The 19,543-nt window shown below is 45.3% G+C and overlaps 4 protein-coding genes across 4 annotated transcripts; 3 read left to right on the top strand and 1 right to left on the bottom strand.

Moving 5' to 3' along the window:
* Positions 1–17: 17 nt before the first annotated feature.
* On the top strand, positions 18–1,496 carry BHQ10_008269 (uncharacterized protein; the record flags this gene model as incomplete). Its single annotated transcript, XM_040881055.1, has 4 exons — positions 18–112; positions 164–278; positions 332–561; positions 617–1,496. The coding sequence occupies 4 exons, from the start codon at positions 18–20 to the stop codon at positions 1,494–1,496; spliced, it is 1,320 nt and encodes a 439-aa protein (XP_040736771.1).
* A 595-nt stretch (positions 1,497–2,091) lies between these two features.
* BHQ10_008268 (uncharacterized protein) lies at positions 2,092–4,350 on the top strand (the record flags this gene model as incomplete). Its single annotated transcript, XM_040881054.1, has 6 exons — positions 2,092–2,133; positions 2,227–2,281; positions 2,349–2,422; positions 2,475–2,638; positions 2,691–4,079; positions 4,131–4,350. 6 exons carry the CDS (start codon positions 2,092–2,094, stop codon positions 4,348–4,350), a joined length of 1,944 nt encoding a protein of 647 aa, XP_040736770.1.
* Positions 4,351–15,230: 10,880 nt separating this feature from the next.
* BHQ10_008267 (uncharacterized protein) lies at positions 15,231–16,994 on the top strand (the record flags this gene model as incomplete). The annotated part of the gene is made up of 3 exons (XM_040881053.1): positions 15,231–15,270; positions 15,360–16,088; positions 16,141–16,994. 3 exons carry the CDS (start codon positions 15,231–15,233, stop codon positions 16,992–16,994), a joined length of 1,623 nt encoding a protein of 540 aa, XP_040736769.1.
* A 218-nt stretch (positions 16,995–17,212) lies between these two features.
* On the bottom strand, positions 17,213–18,567 carry BHQ10_008266 (uncharacterized protein; the record flags this gene model as incomplete). The annotated part of the gene is made up of 4 exons (XM_040881052.1): positions 17,213–17,374; positions 17,424–18,233; positions 18,294–18,372; positions 18,434–18,567. 4 exons carry the CDS (start codon positions 18,565–18,567, stop codon positions 17,213–17,215), a joined length of 1,185 nt encoding a protein of 394 aa, XP_040736768.1.
* Between the last annotated feature and the right edge of the window lie 976 nt (positions 18,568–19,543).

The following is a 19,543-nucleotide window of genomic DNA, read 5'->3' as shown; positions in this document are numbered from 1 at the left end:
TTGCGGCAGTCGTCAAGATGCCCAGTGCTACGGGATCCAATTGGGAGAAGTACCAGAAGAACTTTGCAGATGATGAGATACCAGAGAAGAAGATTACACCACTTACCGACGAGTAAATTCATCCTACTACTGTTTTAACGGATATTTTTAACCAGGAGTCTAGGGATATTCAAGTGCTCAAAACATATGGAGCTGCTCCGTACGCCGCCGCGCTAAAGAAGCTTGAGAAGCAGATCAAGGAAAAACAACAGAGTGTCAACGAGAAGATTGGTGTTAAGGTATAGATTATCGCTGGAACAATGATGACTATTTACTGATAAGCACGATCTAGGAATCCGATACAGGTCTCGCCCCTCCACACTTATGGGATGTTGCCGCCGACCGACAACGTATGGCCGAAGAACAGCCTCTACAAGTAGCACGATGCACAAAGATCATCCAAGACGAGAAAGACCCTGAAAAGAGCAAATATGTCATCAACGTTAAACAGATTGCAAAGTTCGTCGTCAACCTCGGTGAACGGGTTAGTCCTACAGATATCGAAGAGGGCATGCGAGTTGGGTAGGTTTAATCTGTGATCCTGAGCTAGGAAATCTTGATATTAACAGATTTTCAGTGTCGACCGTAATAAATACCAGATCTTGCTCCCTCTCCCTCCGAAGATCGATCCTAGCGTGACGATGATGCAAGTCGAGGATAAGCCTGATGTGACCTACGGAGATGTCGGAGGAAGCAAAGAACAAATCGAAAAATTACGAGAAGTTGTTGAAATGCCATTACTGTCACCCGAACGTTTCGTCAATCTGGGTATCGATCCTCCCAAAGGCGCCCTACTATATGGACCTCCTGGTACAGGCAAAACACTATGCGCTAGGGCTGTCGCGAACCGTACCGATGCCACATTCATCCGTGTGATCGGTAGTGAGTTGGTGCAGAAGTATGTCGGTGAAGGTGCTCGTATGGTCCGAGAGCTTTTTGAAATGGCACGAACCAAGAAAGCTTGCATTATTTTCTTCGACGAAATCGACGCTATCGGTGGTGCCCGTTTTGATGACGGTGCTGGAGGTGATAACGAGGTTCAACGTACCATGTTGGAACTTATTACACAATTGGATGGTTTCGATTCTCGTGGTAACATCAAAGTCATGTTCGCTACCAATCGTCCTTCTACTCTGGATCCTGCTTTGATGCGTCCTGGTCGTATTGACCGAAAGATTGAGTTCTCGTTACCGGATATGGAAGGCCGTGCCAACATTCTTCGCATTCACGCGAAAAGCATGTCTGTAGAGCGCGACATTCGATGGGAGCTGATTTCTAGACTTTGCCCTAATGCCACTGGTGCTGAACTACGCAGTGTGGCTACCGAGGCAGGCATGTTCGCCATTCGTGCTCGTCGGAAGGTCGCAACCGAGAAGGACTTCTTAGCTGCTGTGGACAAGGTAATCAAGGGCAACCTCAAGTTCAACTCCACCGCGACATATATGCAATACAATTAGGATGTATCGTGGATTGTTGTGTTATTTCTCTGATCATTCCGGTAGACGGCGCTCTTGGGCAGAATATATGTACTGTATGATCATTTTCCATAGCATGCATGATTTTTGAAGATATATGGCAAGAAAGGGCGGTATCTCTATACTTTAGTAATTATATTCCAGTATGATGTAACTCGAAAGGCAGCTCGGTAGCTTTGTATACATTTGTCTTAGGAGCAGTACTTCGGCTGCCATATAGCCGCTGGCCATATATTCCTATATTTTCCGGTTGTAGATGTCGCACGTGATGACAGCCAACCCAGCCAATCACATCCGCGGTTGGGGGTCCTTGATTACCTCTACAGACACGCTGATTGGCTCGATCCGTTCGGCAACGCCTGGCTGCTTATGTAACTAGCTTCTCGGCCTGCCGCCCGTTCCCTCAACCGACAGCAATTACCGGCAAAGACGACAGCCTTCAGAAGAACCTCAACTTTCTGCAAGTTCTGGCACTCTCCCCTCTCTACATCGCGCTCTGCTCCGTCCTCTCTCCTTTTCCTTTCTTCGGGTGAATTGATATAATAACGGGCGTTCTTTTGCCTGTATAAGGATAATCATGAGCTCGTTGAGCTTGCGGAGCTTGGCTCCTGCGTCAAAGGTCAGTCCCGTCCGTCGACATGCCCTCATCCGAACTACAGCCCCTCGTGACCGTCATCAATCCTGTAAAAAGCTAACGATTTTTCGCGATTAGATCTCGAGAGCCCTTAGAGATCAACGACGAAACTTTTCCTCGACGAGACCTGCCGGTATGTTTGGAGAAATAAGCGTGGTTTTTAGTCGATGGTTGCGATTGCTAATCGTCGGATCGCATAGCTCGCATTTTCGGCTCCAACCCTCTTCGTGCAAAGGCCGCCGAAGGTCCTATTGCCCAGAATTACCCAATTATTGTAAGTCGTACGCAATACTCGCTCACGACTTGGTCAATGCTTACTTCTCTAGGACCACGAGTACGATGCCGTCGTCGTCGGTGCCGGTGGTGCTGGTCTGCGAGCCGCCTTCGGTCTTGCGGAAGCTGGCTTCAACACTGCTTGTGTCTCCAAACTGTTTCCTACTCGAAGCCACACCGTTGCTGCCCAAGGTGGTATCAATGCAGCTCTCGGAAAGTAGGTGTTATCTTTCGAATTGTCGGTTGGAGGTTTTTCTAACTACTTGTAGCATGCACAAGGATGACTGGAGATGGCACATGTACGACACCGTGAAGGGTTCGGATTGGCTCGGTGACCAGGACGCTATTCACTACATGACAAGAGAAGCTCCCGCCAGTGTACGCGAGTTGGAGGGATACGGTTGCCCCTTCTCCCGTACCGAAGATGGACGTATCTACCAGCGTGCCTTCGGTGGACAGTCACAAGATTTCGGCAAGGGTGGTCAGGCATACCGATGCTGCGCTGCTGCCGATCGTACCGGTCATGCTCTTCTACACACATTGTACGGACAGTCCCTACGACACAACACAAACTATTTCATTGAATATTTCGCATTGGACCTTTTGATGGAGGACGGTGAGTGCCGAGGTATCATCGCTTATAACCAGGAGGACGGAACTCTTCACCGATTCAAGGCTCACCACACTGTGCTCGCAACCGGTGGATACGGACGTGCTTACTTCAGCTGCACATCTGCCCACACCTGTACCGGTGACGGTATGGCTATGGTTGCTCGTGCTGGTCTTCCTAACCAGGATCTTGAGTTCGTTCAGTTCCACCCCACTGGTATCTATGGTGCCGGTTGCTTGATTACTGAGGGTTCTCGTGGTGAGGGTGGTATCTTGCTCAACTCTGAGGGTGAGCGATTCATGGAACGTTATGCCCCCACCGCTAAGGATCTTGCCTCTCGTGACGTTGTCTCCCGATCTATGACCCTCGAAATCCGCGAGGGTCGTGGTGTTGGTCCTGAGAAGGATCATATTTACCTTCAGCTCAGCCATTTGCCCGCTGAGTTGTTGCACGAACGTCTCCCTGGTATTTCTGAGACCGCGTCTATCTTCGCTGGTGTTGATGTCACCAAGGAGCCTATTCCTGTCCTTCCTACCGTCCACTACAACATGGGTGGTATCCCTACACGTTACACTGGTGAGGTTATTACTTTGGACGAGAACGGCAACGACAAGACCGTTCCTGGTTTGTACGCTTGTGGTGAGGCTGCTTGTGTCTCTGTTCACGGTGCCAACCGTCTTGGTGCCAACTCTCTCCTCGATTTGATTGTTTTCGGTCGTGCTGTTTCCCACCGTGTCCGTGACATCTCTTCTCCCGGAAAGGCTCACAAGCCACTCGCCTCCGATGCTGGTGCTCAGGCTATCAAGGATCTTGACTTCGTCCGCACTGCAGATGGTCCTAAGTCCACCCACGATATTCGTAACGCTATGCAGAAGACTATGCAGACTGATGTCAGCGTCTTCCGTACTCAGGAAAGTTTGGACGAGGGTGTCGCCAAGATTATTGAAGTCGATGCCATGTTCGACCAGGTTGGTACCAAGGACCGCTCCATGATCTGGAACTCCGACTTGGTTGAGACCCTTGAACTCCGTAACTTGTTGACCTGCGCGTAAGTACAACCTTCAACGTTTCGTATGGACGTATAACTAATCAGACATAGCACCCAAACCGCCCACGCCGCTGCTAACCGCAAGGAATCTCGTGGTGCCCATGCCCGTGAAGATTTCCCCGACCGTGACGACGAGAACTGGATGAAGCACACTCTTACTTACCAAAAGAACCCCCACGGCAAGGTTGACCTTACCTACCGTGCCGTTCAGGACCAGACTTTGGATGAGAAGGAGTGCAAGCCTGTGCCACCCTTCAAGCGTGTATACTAAAAATTTTATAGTTTGTTTTCAATATGTATGTTCCCTGTTACAAGAAGCACCATATACTCGAAGCATCATTCCCAAGTGAGAGGTTAGAATGGATGGCTTGGAGTATAACTACTACCTATACTAGGGAAAGCGTCGGCGTGTATAGATTGTGCAGCATATGTCTTTGACTTAGGTAGTTACTTTGATAACCATTTTATTTGCAGTTCGATTACGCTAAGAATACCAAATTGAGCAGTTACTGATGCTAATAATATTGATTTTCTTATGTCAAAAAAGTTTTCTGCACTTTTTGGAAAAGAATATCCTCCGTCGTCTTGGTTCCTTTTTGTGTGGTTGGATGTCTGGCTGTGGGTGAAATTGGCCGTCTTCCGAATTGGGAAATATCAACAGAGCAACTTCACCACAGGTTTTTCCCTTTGTCAACAGAATACTACACTCCACGCCAACACTTTTGACGGCCTTCCTCTTTAAGCTTGTTACCTGGGCAATTTGATAATTGCATTTACTTCGTCTACAACCTATAGCTCAAAATCATAAGTTTTTACATCCTACTCGACCACGCCCAATGTGATACAAACCGACCACGCATCTTCCAGTCCAATTCACAACCTCAAGGTGCATATCCGTGGTATTCAACCTTGGTGACATATTCTCGAAGTCTTTTACAGGTAGGTTGCCGGAGGATTGCCACTTCTAGAAGGGGAAAAGACCTTTCGTGGTACTTTGTTCAGGCCTCGATACCTTGGCTCGGCTTTCTTCGTTGTTATTTCCGTTGTCACCCAGGGCACATAAACAAAACTTGTAAAATTGGCTTTGTCCCGCACTTGTCAAATCTCGAGTCAGGTCTTCTTCCCCTCTCTCAATTGTTCAAGGAAAATAAAACGAGACCAACTTTTATTAACATTTCTTAGATTATGAAAGAAACATTCGTGATAGCGCACCAGAACAGCGTCTGTACCGAGCCATATCAATACTACCAGTGCAGTAAAGGGCCTTTCGAAGGTTGTTGCACTGTGAATCCTTGCGATGATGGGATTTGTCGTGAGCAGGACCAGCCACCCTCATCGTCATCAGCAGCAGCAATAGATGGCAGTCAATCACAGACTACTACTTTGATAATGACAGAGACGATTATGTCGACTGCATCGGTCACATCGACGACTGTGTTGGCTGAAATGACCTCTGCCGCTTCAGTTGCTACAACAACAACTTTGCTGACCTCTGCGGGATATTCGGTGGTTTCTGAGACGGCTGGTGTTCCAACCAGCACGGCGGTCGGTAATAGATCATCAAATGCGGTCGACGGCGTATCTAGCTCTGCATCCCCCAGTCATAGGGGCGCGATCATTGGAGGTGTCATAGGTGGTGTTGTAGGAGGCCTCCTTCTATTATTGGGCTTATACCTGTGGTACCGCAAGAGGAAGGCATTGAAGAAATCAACATCCTGGGGAGTCAACGAGAAGGAAGTGCGTAAGAGAGGTTCTGCAGGATTGCAGATCAACAGTGATTATACTTCTTCGAGTAGTTGGACTGCACCGTTCGAGCACTATAACGATAGTGAGTCATATCCTTCGTCAGACTTGACCAAGTTTACTAACGCTGATGGGCTATTGCAGGACATGTCTCACTTTTCAGACATCACATAAATAGAACCCACTCCTCGATCCTGAGCGAACTCGACTCCAGCCCCATCAGTCCCCTGACCCATGCCCCTCGCATCATCATGACATCCTCCGACATTATCTTCGAACTCGATAGCGTCAACAATCACAAACATGAACTCGAGCACACTCACACTCATAGCCCAAACCCCGAGACACCAACCTACCCGATGAGTAGTACTTCAAGTCGCTACTCTGAGCATGGAAATCGATCTAGTTACTCTTGGAATCCAAGCTTGGAGCCGGATTGTAGCCGTGTTTCGTCTGGTTCGACTGGAGGTGTAAAGCTTGCGAGTGCGGGTCATTCGTCAAGGAAGTCGGATTCGCATTTGGGGTGGTATAAATGAGACACTGTCCAGTTTCGACATCCTAGCTCTTCAAAATTTTGCCTGTTACGCGCTTGTTGTTTGTTCCACTAGTATCTGTTGCGGGCCGAAAATTAAGCAGTACGCGGTTCTCTTTTGTGTAGGGATTAGCATTGTTAGGGTTTGATTTGCTGGCGTTTATGAAACCAATGTTCTTGCTTGGGTTTTTCTCTTGTATAAGTTGTTGTTGGGACGCTGACTTTGATTTGTCAGACTTGTTGATTTGATACCCTTTTGTCATCGCAAAGTTTGATCTAAATGGCTTCATTTTATATTGAGTCACTAGTCAAACACTCATTGAGTTGTTTTTCTTGAGCTGTGTTTGTACGTGTTTTGAATTTAGATAAGGGCAGTGGCAGTTTGAGTAGCATAATCCAGTGGACTTACAGCGACCAATTCCTATAAGAATAAACGGATGACTTGCAGATAACCTGGATCAAATCCGACTGCACTCAATAAAGAATGATAGATACAGTCCTAAGACTAAGAAATTAGGACAATCAGGAGGTCTCTGGAGACATACGGCACTAATAACGCCTAACATCATTTCAATTTCGTGACAAGGGGCACTCCCAACCACCAACATTGAAATATCAAACAATTTAGTACGCAAAAACCGTTTCCTATACCCAAATTATTCAACTCGCCCAATAGCACATTCGCGAGGTTTATCGTTGGACCGAATACTCTGACACCGTTGAACTCCTAAATGCGACGAAAGAGACCCCATTCAACGACACTACAGTTGAAAATATCCAAAAGCTCGCTCTCCTCTTGAATTGGCTTTCACAACTTTATTCTTCGTTTTTATTGACATCACTTACCTCGATTGGATTCTTGTCCGAATGGGGAATTCTTTTTACCTTCAAAGTGAAACTGGTAATATGGATTCTTCTTCTAGGAAGAACATGTTGATCAGCTCGCGCCTCCATCTCCTTAGGAACTTGTACAAAGGCGGAATTGCTCGAAACCCAGCCACCTTGATTATGTGTGAGCTAGTAACAAAGGATAAGAGTCAAGACCTACTCAGCTGATGGGTCTGAAGGGAATTGTAGGAGACGTGCCGATCCTCAGTTGTTAAGAGTAGGGACGCTTCTATGCTCGACTTCTCGCCAATATAGCCCTATTATCAGTGCCGCTGATTTTTCAAGGTATTTAGCTCTCTATCAAATCTAAGGAGGTTGTCTTTACTCCACCTGGCATCTGCAAGCTCATTACAACTGCTTCGTCTATAAGATAGTGTCGCACTAGCTCATTTCCTTATAGATTGCGAAGTGCAGCGATCCATTCACAAGCTTTTCTATCTGTATAACCCTTATTAATGGACAGGTAATCTCATCGCCGCTAAGTTTTCGATAATTGACGAAGGCATGTAAAGATCGGATATATTAAGGCAAATTCTGGCGGGTCTAGGGTTTGGGCCGGAAGGCCTTCATTCAGTATGGCACGGTGTTTTGCTTTCCATTTCTTAAAGCAGTGGAATTTCTCGTCAATATCGAAATTCATCTCGTTTTGATTTACCAGGTTTAAGCCACAGGCACTTCTTTGTGCTCCTAGCATTGCTTTTGCCCGCGTTTTGGATTCGAGTAGGCAATAAGAGTTGCAGCAGAACAAAATCTCTTATCAAATGCCAGGAATATAATGCAACGGACGTCTTCAGGGTTAATTGACAGGCCCTGTTTTCTCAATGCTTCAAATAGCTCTTGCTCTTAATGGAAATGAGCATCGTATGAGATTTGATCGCAGCTTACGAGAAGGCTGTGCTCCGTCGCATGCGTCAACAAGTTAGAATTGAAGCTAAAAGTGACCTTTGCTCTAGAGCGTAATGAAGAGTATGATGATGGTATTAAAATTTTTCTCGGCTCTCTACCAGATTCCTTATATCGTAGACGAAAACCTAAACGATCCACTATAAAAGCATTTACACTCCAAAATATCATCCCACTCCATCTGAACATTCAAGTGCTGGTTCCATCAATATGCAAGGAAACACACCATATCATCTGATATCTCTCAGGGCCTGAGTCCAGGGTCAAGTTGTTTGTTCCAGACATCTGTTATGGAAACAACAAACATAGCATTGATTCCTCTGTGACAATCTCTTTAAAATTACATTTGATCTCGTCTCCTCGCGAAGATACATAACAGTCCACAGAGAAGGATTCCCCAGGACCAAGACAGCCGGGGTTTCTATCATACCATTGTAGAGGAAATCGAAATCGCCGCGGTGAAAGGTCCCAGTCGAGATCGTCGAAAAATTCGTCCACGCATTTCGACAAATCATCGGCCCTGTTCTCCGAAAACAAGTCGAATCGAGCCACAATTTCTTCCAGCTTGAAGAATAATTCCTCTTCTTCGTTTTCGATCTCAATTCTTCTATTATCGGGAAACAGTCGAATTCTGTTGTGAAAGTCGAGAATCGGCGAGTCCAGTTTTATGCAAGTATGGGTCATTCCAAGGCGATTGAACGTTTCACATACAATGAAGGCACGCCAATACCTTTTGAGATCACTAGGTGAGCAATATATCGTGCGAATAATTCTCTCGAGGCCGKTTTTTATGTCATATAGGCTTTTCGAGCCAATAAATTGAAAGAGGGATGTGATGGGTGTGAAACCATCTGGAGAGCAGCGGCAACGAGATTCTGTATCGATCGAAGTATAGAACGCAATTTCAAGTAATCGCTTCTCATCTACTTTGGATCTGAATTGTGGCTTCTTGATCAACCAAGAAATTCCGTGAGATGATGAAATGTGATTTCTTCTTCCATAAAAGAGGAAGTGACCTGCTCTGATGCTGGCATCTTCATGGCACTTGAATGGGTCAGCACCGTGCTGCAATAGAAATGATGCCATTCTTATATTCCCATAGAAGCAAGCAACCATCAAAGGTGTATATCCAAAGTCATTATAAGCTTCGATATCCTGGAAGCCGGCAATGAAAAGATTTTTCGCGAATTCTATGCTGTCAGCATCTCGTTGGCTCGCCAAATCGTGATACGGTAACAACGTTGGTAAGAGAAATTTGTGCCGCGATAAACATTCAATAATGATATTATGTAGCCGAGGGTCTTGGCTTTCTGCCACCTTGAGAAATGCTCGGGGTAAAGTTCTGTTCTTGTTTCGCGTGTTGCGGTTCAAAAATACTAAACAGTCGCCCTTTAGCAAAATCTCCACTGCAGGAATAGACCCAACATCAATCGCAACATCGAGAGGAGATTCCTCGTAGACATCTACTTGGAATTTTGGATAGCCCATTGAAATCAAAGTCTCAACTCCTGCAGGCCACGAGGCTGCGGCTGCGAAATGTAGCGGAGAAATTGTTTTGTCTGTCTGCACCGAGTTTGGTTGTTGCTGTAACTTTCGCAGATCGCCTACAGACTTTCGCAACACAACATCACATATGTGTTTATACCTTGTATCTACATCATGGCTTTATTAGAATTGGCGGTTTGTACTCAGATATACATAAGGAACCTTAAGGAGTACTTCATATCAACAAAGTTAAACTCACCTAGAATCGCCTCTGGCCAGTATTGAATAAGTTGGAAAATCTCTAAAGTCTTCAAAATCCTTCCAATGAAAGGTCTATTTTCTAGGACACCAGTCCATGATGGTCGAAGCTTTGCAGCGACAGTGTGAAGGGAGATTTCCCCGTGTCGGTCGTAGAACATCAGCGCCTCACACAGCTTACTTTGTGCAGTTCTAACAAGCTATTGTCAGATATATATAGCTTGTTGAAGGCAGGTATACAGTAACTTACCCAGCATCATCATCTGCTACTTCAGTATCAATCTTCATTGATATTAGAAACTCTGTCATGCTCATGAAGAGTGTTTCGTAACCGGGACGATATAGCTGGGTTTGAAGCTTCTGACGTTAGTTTTACTAAGTATAGGACAGTTCTTTATAAGGCCCTTACGTGAAGGAGCGTTCTTCCTGTTGCATTAATGCAATTTGGGAAAGCGTTGCCAGCATAGAATGTTTCCAACAATAATTTTCTCGCGACAGAAAAGAGATGGAGCTGTTCTTGTTGAGACAGTATTTTTTCTCTATAATTCTGACTTAGTCTGTATTTCCCCCAATGCCTACCGTAAATATCCATGAAAAACTCCTCTAGTGGTAATTTTTCAACCCGTATCTGGGTCCGGAGCGAAGCTCGTATTGACGGATTGCCTGGATATTGCTGGAGCGAAAATTCTAATTCCACCAAGTCAAAAATCCAGGTCATACGCAATCGTAAGTAAACATTCAGAAACTTGTTCTTTTCGTCTTCGCTGGCGAATATGTGAGACTTTTTGCCCTGGGTTCCAAGTTGAAGAACGATAGTGTTGCCTATGAAAGTGAACATTCTACTCCACACAACAGCTTTCATGATTTTAGGCAATGTAGTAAAAGATAGATCAGTGTTGTTTTGTTTTCTGCCTACAGCAGAGGGTTTTGCTTTGCGTAAAGTCCGATCTTGGTTCGGTAACAACGGCATAACCGGGCTGTGTGCCATCATTGCACTGCTATACATGTCAGTCTAGCTTTCACGGTTCTTGATACATAAAAGCCTTACGTGCTCTCGTTCTTTTTGTTGCTTGAACTCATATCTAAGGGCTTGTTTGCTGGGTTTTGCTGAATAATGGCCAAGACTGCATTTTCGGTCTTTCTCTGGAGTTCTTCGAACATACGAGATAATGTTTGCTCTACACAGTCATCAGATCAAATCGTTCATATAATTTGGAATATAAATCCTACCAGAGTGCACGATTTGATTATGCATCAGTGTTAAATCGTGATGCATACGTCCCATTCGATACAAAGACTCGTTTCCAAGCCATAAACCAAGCGTTGTCTTGGACCTTTCCAATTCGCCAAGGGCTTCCTCAATGTTGTACACTCGTTCATGCAGACTGAGCTGTCTCCATTTTCCGATCAATCCTCTACCTTCAATCTCTCGCATCATAGATTGAAGTGTATCGTCAATAACCTCCGCTTGGTGAGCACAATCCTTCCAGATAGTCTCCATTTGAATCGATATCATCGCTGCAGGCTCAGGCTGAACACTTGTTTGAGAATGTTGTTCCGTGTGCTCGCTTACGGCACATTGTGCTTGAGAAGATGCGACACATTCAACTGCACCCTTATTATCCGAAGTCACTCTTGCCAGGTATATGAGATGCTGCATCTGGCTATGCGTTCTGTGAAGGTAGTCTGGATATTCACGGCTTCTCTTCATAAGGTAACTGCATCTTGAAATAATCTTGTAGCCTGTCTCTGCAAACTGGAGAGCTGCAGCAGCTACACCGATTATAGCCATGGCTTCAGCCATTTCGTTGGTAACTTGGCGCAGGTTCCTTTTCGCTTTCTGTTAATACTAATATCTCGTAAGCTCAAGTATTTTGGAAGTTAAAAATATCTCAAGGAGCTCTACGGTTTTCGACGCGTAAAACTTGATTGAGGATGTCAAAAAATACTAAGCCACGCGTGGGTACCTTGCACTCTGCCTTATTCGTTTCTTCGAGGCAAGGCTGAGAGCCTCGTACTCCGACCTTGATAAAGTCAACGAATAGGAAGTGTCCACATATCCTTGATGCAAGCGCTTTTTTTTTTTTAGCATCATATGGACTACCATCTCCTCGCTGTGGTTATTGAGGAATATATGAGCATTCGCATCCATGGATGTGTAATAGACGGTAGAACAAGTTGTATATCACCATACCTAGGTACCAGACCGTCTAGTACCTAACTAGGCGGTAGCATAGCTTCTCAATGTTGTAACATTCAAATGTTGGGAAAATTTATTGTATGTCGATGAATTGTCAACTGGTACCTCTTTTGGATACCTAGGTAGCCCAAGTAACACAGATCACAGTCAAGCAATCACTAATTTTCTTTTTTTCAACCCGTAGCATAGGTTTTGGCTTCGGATAAAATGAATAGCTAGGTAATCAAATCGACATAATCCCGCCAAATATCCTTCCTAAATCATTTCTTTGCGTGTACCTAGATAGGTCATTGTTGCCTTCCGACACTTTGCATGGGCATACAAAGACCCAACTATATACGTAACAAACAGAAGCTCTCCCGATGCCTCTATCATCTGTAGAGGACATGACTGGAGTGTTCAACATCGATCTAGAGATGTCTTATTTTTTACAGCCGGATTCTACCTAGACATGTATAAAAATACATGGAAACGTCGGGATTTTTTTTCCTTCTCTGCCCTACGAACGACCTAGTTATCTGGTTGCTATAGCGAACTATATCGTAGGACTTGGCTATAACGGATAGGGGGTCTCTTCGTGTCTATATATGCAAGCTTTGTATTAGTTTATTTCACTTCATATGGAAGAGAGAGCCCCGAAATGTAAATAAAGCATATCATATTGACATAGCATGCACCACTGCCCGCTGCTTGGTTTTCTGCATGCCGAAGCGTTCCGCCAGTTGACTCGGCTTTCAACTCGAACACAAGAAAATGGAATGCAGTTCTCGTGTGTCGTTGGAATAGCCAATATGGATATCTGGCTTCGGAGCTGTGATGATATGAGGGTAATTGGGATCATTGGGCAAGCATTCCGTGTTCCAAATTATATCACCTCCTCTAGCCTGATCGCGATACGAAATGGGAAGTAATGCGGTAGATGCCAAGTCCCTGACACATTCCTCAGGTTCACTTTCAATCTGGAGCACGGCACGACGAACGTCAACGACTTCCTCACTCAGTAACTTCGTGGAGCGTTCGCAAAAGTATGACACGATTGAGGGATTCACGACAATCGGGGGATATTTCTTGCCAGTATGATCAATCTGGACGCCGTTCGTTTGAAATACTGATCGATAGATTAGGTTTGACGGGCCCATTCGCGTTGCTGTTGACATCTTCCCAAGAAATCTCGACAACGGATGTTGATCTGTCACACGATTGATTGCCATCCGATCTACTACATGTAGTGTTGAAGGGCGCCTAGAAGCGCGAGTTGTGTGACAAGTGTAGGCGCTATCATCATTATCTGCAATCGCCTTCAAGAGATAAATTTGATCTGAAGTGATGCTATCCTCTCTAGACTTCTGCTTTCTTGATAGGCACTGGACGATGGGAGAATGAAGCCCAAACACGTTGAGCTGAACGGAAGTGTTGACACGGAAGCCGTGTTGATTTGAAAAGGGCAAGAGCTAGTTACGCTAAGTAAAATATAGATAGACAGGGAGATGTGGGATAAAAGCTTACGAGGAAGGTGCCCTTGAACTGCCTTTGATATAGACTGAGAACATTTTTGGAAGAATGAAGGAGAAAAAGAGGATGAAGGAGTTACTGTAGAGGTATAAGATGTAAATTCTTGTAGTGGTCATGAGGAAGGAAGCGTGGAGCTGCTGCCTGGATGCCTTGTAATTGCCTAATAAGGTCAGTAGTCAGAAGTACATGTACAATACCACCTACTCAAAAGCTACAAACTTATTATGGTGGGGCGACTATCAAGGGTGAAGGTTCTCATGTCAGTGTGTCTATTACAGTATCAGCTATAGCACAATGAGAACATATCGAATCTAGACTTAACGCAAACTTCCCAGTCTCCCATCTATGAAATCACAGCCATCATATACGAGTTCACACAAAACTATCAGAAGCATACATCGTCAGAAGCTGCAACCTAGGCCAGCCCTAGGAGATAGTGGGGATGAAGGCTTACTGTACCTGCCCGAGGTGGTGTAATTGGTAACACTCCTGGTGAGACAACTCCTCTCGGAGTGCCTCTTTAGGCAACAGGCAATCTAGGTTCAACTCCTGGCCTTGGGCAATATTTTTTTCTTTTTGATCTGTTAGAGTGCATATGAATTTTCCAGTTTTTAGCAAAACATCTTAAAAGACATTGGCAACCCTGGAGGGCTTGAATTAGCCATTTCAAGCAGTAATACATTCCGTAGAGTTTTCTGGAGGCACGACCACCGCAAGTCTTCCTAGCAACTTCGAACAACCTCCTACCGATAGACTTGATTTTATACTACAATGCCTTCTTTCTATTTGTCTATTTGGCACATGCTCTCACATACTTAGGGCAATGAAGTACTCGTTTAAAGCCAACCCTTTGTCTCACTATCATCCTCCATCTGTTCTTCCATCCATCTCAACCGACTCTTCCTAGGACCTTAATTCCAACTACAAACTTATCCTCTTCCCCTCTCTACGAATATAAATACCCATCGACTCAATCTGGAGCTTCATATTGTATCTAGTTCATCTCATAACAAGTAATCCACTCTTCTATTTTTCTCTCTCATCTGATTTAGATAGCGTCGATCAGAGGGACTCACCTGAGCAATACTATTACAATTTCCAATCAGGTAAGTATCTCTCAGATTTTAACCGATTGCAAGTGAGGAGACGATCTCTACTTCCTTCTTTCACTCCTCCAAGTCCATTCCTTCACTCAACTTTTTTTCTTTCTTCTTCCTCTTCCTCATTTGATCTCTTCACCACTTCTCAACCTACTCTTGGTTGAAGCAATACATTGACCTTTTCTTACCTTTCCCTACTACATATTTTCATCCTACTGGCCCTCATTTCTCCTCTACTCACTGAAAAGCCTAGGATATATTGCCTGTTGTGGGATCTGCAGCTCTTTCAATCACCAAGCCTCATTCGAATCGACAACACTCCATCATATTCAGATCATATCGCATCCTGATTGGTATTTCATTGCCATATTATCTCGTACATACCTTTTTCTCATGAATATCAAGCAAGGTAAGCTTTGTCTCTACTTCGACTCTCCAATCTTCAGCAATTACTTCCTCCGCCACTTTGTTCTCAGATTCTTACTTTATCATTGTTCATCTTCTTCTTCATCATCATAGCTAATTTTTCGATGCGTCAGATGCCTAGATCAAGTTACACTTCGGTTTCGGGTAAGTTACTATCTTGCAAGAATGCTACTACGACGTTCTTTTTCAACTAACAAGAAGGCCTCTAGAGCCAAGAGTGATAATACCTTCAGTGAAGGTATCTACCGCCAAGTCATCTACTGGGCGTCAGACACGGTCTTCGACGCGAAAGCATAATCTGGATCAATTGACCGAATCCGACGGAGTAGAAGATGTGTTTCGAGGGGCCGTCTCGGACTCAAATCCTCGACAGACTAGTCCTGCAGATACGGAAGAAGACTACCCGGCTATGAAAGGACAAAAGAGAGCCCGCCTGTCTGTTGCACCGAAGAGCAAAGCCGCTTGGAAGGAGCTGGAAGGTCGACTCAAAAAATCGGAGAAGCAGAGGAAGGAATTACAAAGCAAACTCATAGTAATCACAAAAGCGTCTGTGCTAAATTCCCGCAATGGTACAAAGGGCGTCTGGGATAAGGCGAAGATTGAGGCGGAATTCAAGACTGTGAAGAGGGACGTCGAGAACTGGGTTAAGAAGTACGGTACCACCAAAACGATTTCGACTTTCTCAAAGGGTTCTAAGAAAGATATCTTGTCGGCATGCACTGAAGAAGAATATCAGAACGTCTTCTCAAAAGACGATTTTGGTGAAATTCAGCAACTTCCTAGAGGTGCGCAACTTCTCCTAGAGGGGTTTTTGTACACTCAATGCACCGATGTTTTGATCAATCGACCATTTCTGTTCGTCGACGCGGTTCTAGAGGAGCATTACCATCCGAATAAAGCAATTTCGGCGTTCGGACATTATGAATCCGTATTTGAGGATTTTACAAAAAGTCTGGGAGAGTGTAAGTTCAGTATTACAAGGCATTTATCATTCATCGTTTACTAATTCAACAGGCGAGGCTTTTCCGGATCAAGCTCAACGGTGGATAGCGAGCGTGCTTCAGCCTTTGAAAAGACTGATAATCCCGGATCCACCAGATGATGTTGCCTCTCATATGAGAAATGAAAAGTTATTCAATGATGCCTATCGTATCTACGAACTTGGGATCTCACAACTTGCAAGCAAATTTCTGCATTACAGCAAGCCCGTCAAACATCTACTCAAGGATATCGAGAAAAAAGAAGATAAACCGAGAAATGATGGTCTCAAGAAAATTTACCGCAAGTTCAGAGAGCTTGCCTACCATATGTGGTGCCAGCCGTCCAAAGTCACTTATCGCCATGATTTGCAACCATTTAACCCAGACTATATGGAGCTTCATACGGTAGCCACTCGTGGACGTCAAGGTGTGAATTTGGAGGACTTCAGAGACAGCAAAGTACTTATACGCCTGTGTCCTTTGATACGGGGATGCACTATCATTCCTACCAACGGCATACAAACAATTACTTATCTGAGACAAAGTGTATGGACCGTTGATTGCCAGACATTCAGTCAGTGGAAGGCCTCCCAGAGTGAATCTTCCAACGAGCCGAGTGACGCCGCGGCTCAAGATCAGGAAATCAAGCACACCAATGACGACATGGCGAGCCCTCCCGATAGCAATTTTGAAACAGTTCCTGATGGCGCGACTCAAGTTCAGGAAACCAAGCACGCCGATGATAGCATGGTGAGCCTTCTCGATGGAGATTGCGATAAAGTTCCTGAGCTCCCAGAAGTTGCAGCTGAACAAACAGATCTCACGGGATCTTCGGATACAAATGATGCAACGAAGGACAACAACTTGGATGCTATGGAACAAGATTGATTCATTGGATTGCTACAGTCCTCAACTCGAGAGAAGAGGCTACGACTTTACGACTTTACGACTTTACGATTTCGGTTTCATATCTATGCTCTCATTTCATGCTACCAGATTGCCAGATATAAGAAAGCATTAGTTAGTTAATTCATATCATTATTTCTAACAGGATGAAGACATGATCCCATCACGTAGTACATAGTCGATTCCTTCGACTAAACACATCATGATCCCAGAATGCCCGAAATCTTTAACACCATATCTAGAATAGAAAGATGCTCGTCCGAGCCATCAAGTAACCTTTTGTCCATCTCTGAGAATACCATGACAATCTTGTTTTTTTGAATATCGGGGATGGCATCATTGAAGACAATGCGGCGGTATAACTGGTATGATTAGCGAGCATGATCTCGTAGAACGAGAGAGAAAAAATACCTGAGTCAACACTTGTGTAGCACTCCAACCATCAGCAACAATATCCGAAACAACTGCCGCAACAGCCTCGTACGCCGATCCCATCTTCTTCGGCTGCATTGCCTGCGACAATTTGTCCAGCACAGTCTCCGGCACAACACCCGCAATCTCTTCCACAGTCTGCACCGTAATCAAAGCAGGGGTACTATCCGCATCCGTCATCTCCGTATCATCTTGTGAATCTTTCTTCACTGGCTGTGTCGCGCCCACCAACCTCGCCGCACTCTGGAGATATGTAATAGCCCGCCGCAGATCACCCTCACTGCACCTAATCAATGTCTCCACAACACCTTCATCAAGCGTCAATCCTTCCGCAGCCGCAATGTCACTTATCCGATCACCCGCCGACGCGCCATCAAGCGCCTTGAAACGAAACTTGCTGCATCGACTCGCCAACGGCTCAATGATTCTCGTGACGTAATTACAAACAAGACAAAACCGCGTAATCCGACTATACTGCTCCATCGTCCGTCTCAGCGCCGATTGCGCGTCTTGCGTCATACTATCCGCCTCATCGAGAATAATGATTTTGAATGGTGGGCAGGGGTATTTTTCGCGGTAGGCGGCGTCGAGACCGGTAGGTTGCGAGAGTTGGGTGCGCGCAAAGTCCTTGATCTTTTCGCGCACAATATTGATACCGCGTTCGTCGGAGGCGTTGAGTTCGAGGATGCGGGTGCGGTAGAGGGTTGGGCCAAAGAGAGATTTAGCGAGGGCGAGGATGGTGGATGTTTTGCCTGTGCCGGGGGGCCCGTAGAAGAGCATGTGAGGGAGCTAGAGCATCGAGACAAGTCAGCTACTAGCGACTTGGTTGGGGTTTATGACAGTACATACGTTGGAAGCTTGTAACGTTCGCTGAAGGACTGTGGTAGTATGATCTTGTGCCGCGACATCGTCGAGCGTTTTAGGTCGGCTGCGAGCACCATTAGCTTCAGCTTCCCCTGTAATGACATTTTTCGTAAATGGCAACGTACTATTTCTCAACCCAGGGCTGTAGACGCGCCTTCTCTTCCGCATTTCCCGAGTTCTTCTGCTTCGAGCTCCCCGAAGCCGCAGCCGCCGCCGCCGCCGCAGCTCTCGCTTTGTTGTTGAAGAAATTTGACGCCATTGATTCTGTGCTCAGTTTCTAGTATTTCATCACAGACTGTTCTCTATGTAGCTCGGTATCGATCGAGTTGAACAGTGAGCGTTGTTCTAATGCTTCACAATCTGTCGTTGACTTAAGCTCAAGAAATCGCGGGCAGAGACAGAGAGACGCGTCAAATCTTATCCGTGTCGCGCCAGCTCATTTGGCCCGATACGGCTTAGGGCTGACTCTTATCGATAAGCTGATAAGACCCAGATTAGGGCTAGGTTGTTAGACTTGATGAATCGGGACTATTTGGCTGCTATACGTATGTATTGACAATGCATGGCATAATAGCCTTTACTTGAGAGTATTGCAACATATTCAGACGTAACGTAGACCATGATTACACCGTACAAGGTAGACATTTGTCTCATTGGTGCTTTCAGTCGGTTGCTTCATGTTACCAATGATCCACAGGTACTTAATCTCTTAATACTTTCACTTTCGAATGAAGACCGCTTGACATAATACCATCGAGCTAGATTCCTATCTCGTCCGACACCTCATTCCCTCCAGCCTAACCTCGCCCTAAAACCAAATCCCGCTCTGTTGATGATGCCACGCCAAGCACGAACTCAGCTCGGATCCTGGGCATCTCCCGACAGATATACGATATGTCATCAACTTCAAATTGCGAGAGCAATAAGACCGGTAAATGGATCGTAGTAGAAACTGGTGCTGGTCCTCGTCGGAAAGTGCAGACGGGGAATGAATATTTGGCAGCTAGTGGACTGTATCTAAGCCTGTTGACTCGAGGCTGCATCTTTTTCTCGTTGACTGACCGCGAAGAAAGGAGTTGTTGGAGTATTTCTTCCGATCAAAGGGGTGACTGGGCTTTCCTGTTGTTGTGAAGAGGCAGGTTGGAATGATGAGGAGCGTTATCATCAGACATGGGAATTGAAGCTTCTTTGGTCTTGTGGCATTGAGGTTGATGATGAGGAGAATACAGTCTAAC

This window comes from Talaromyces amestolkiae (genome assembly GCF_001896365.1).
Source record: "Talaromyces amestolkiae strain CIB chromosome Unknown scaffold18.1, whole genome shotgun sequence".
NCBI lineage: Eukaryota > Fungi > Ascomycota > Eurotiomycetes > Eurotiales > Trichocomaceae > Talaromyces > Talaromyces amestolkiae.
The sequence above is the reverse complement of the archived record's forward strand: the minus strand, read 5'-3'. Positions and strand labels throughout refer to the sequence as shown.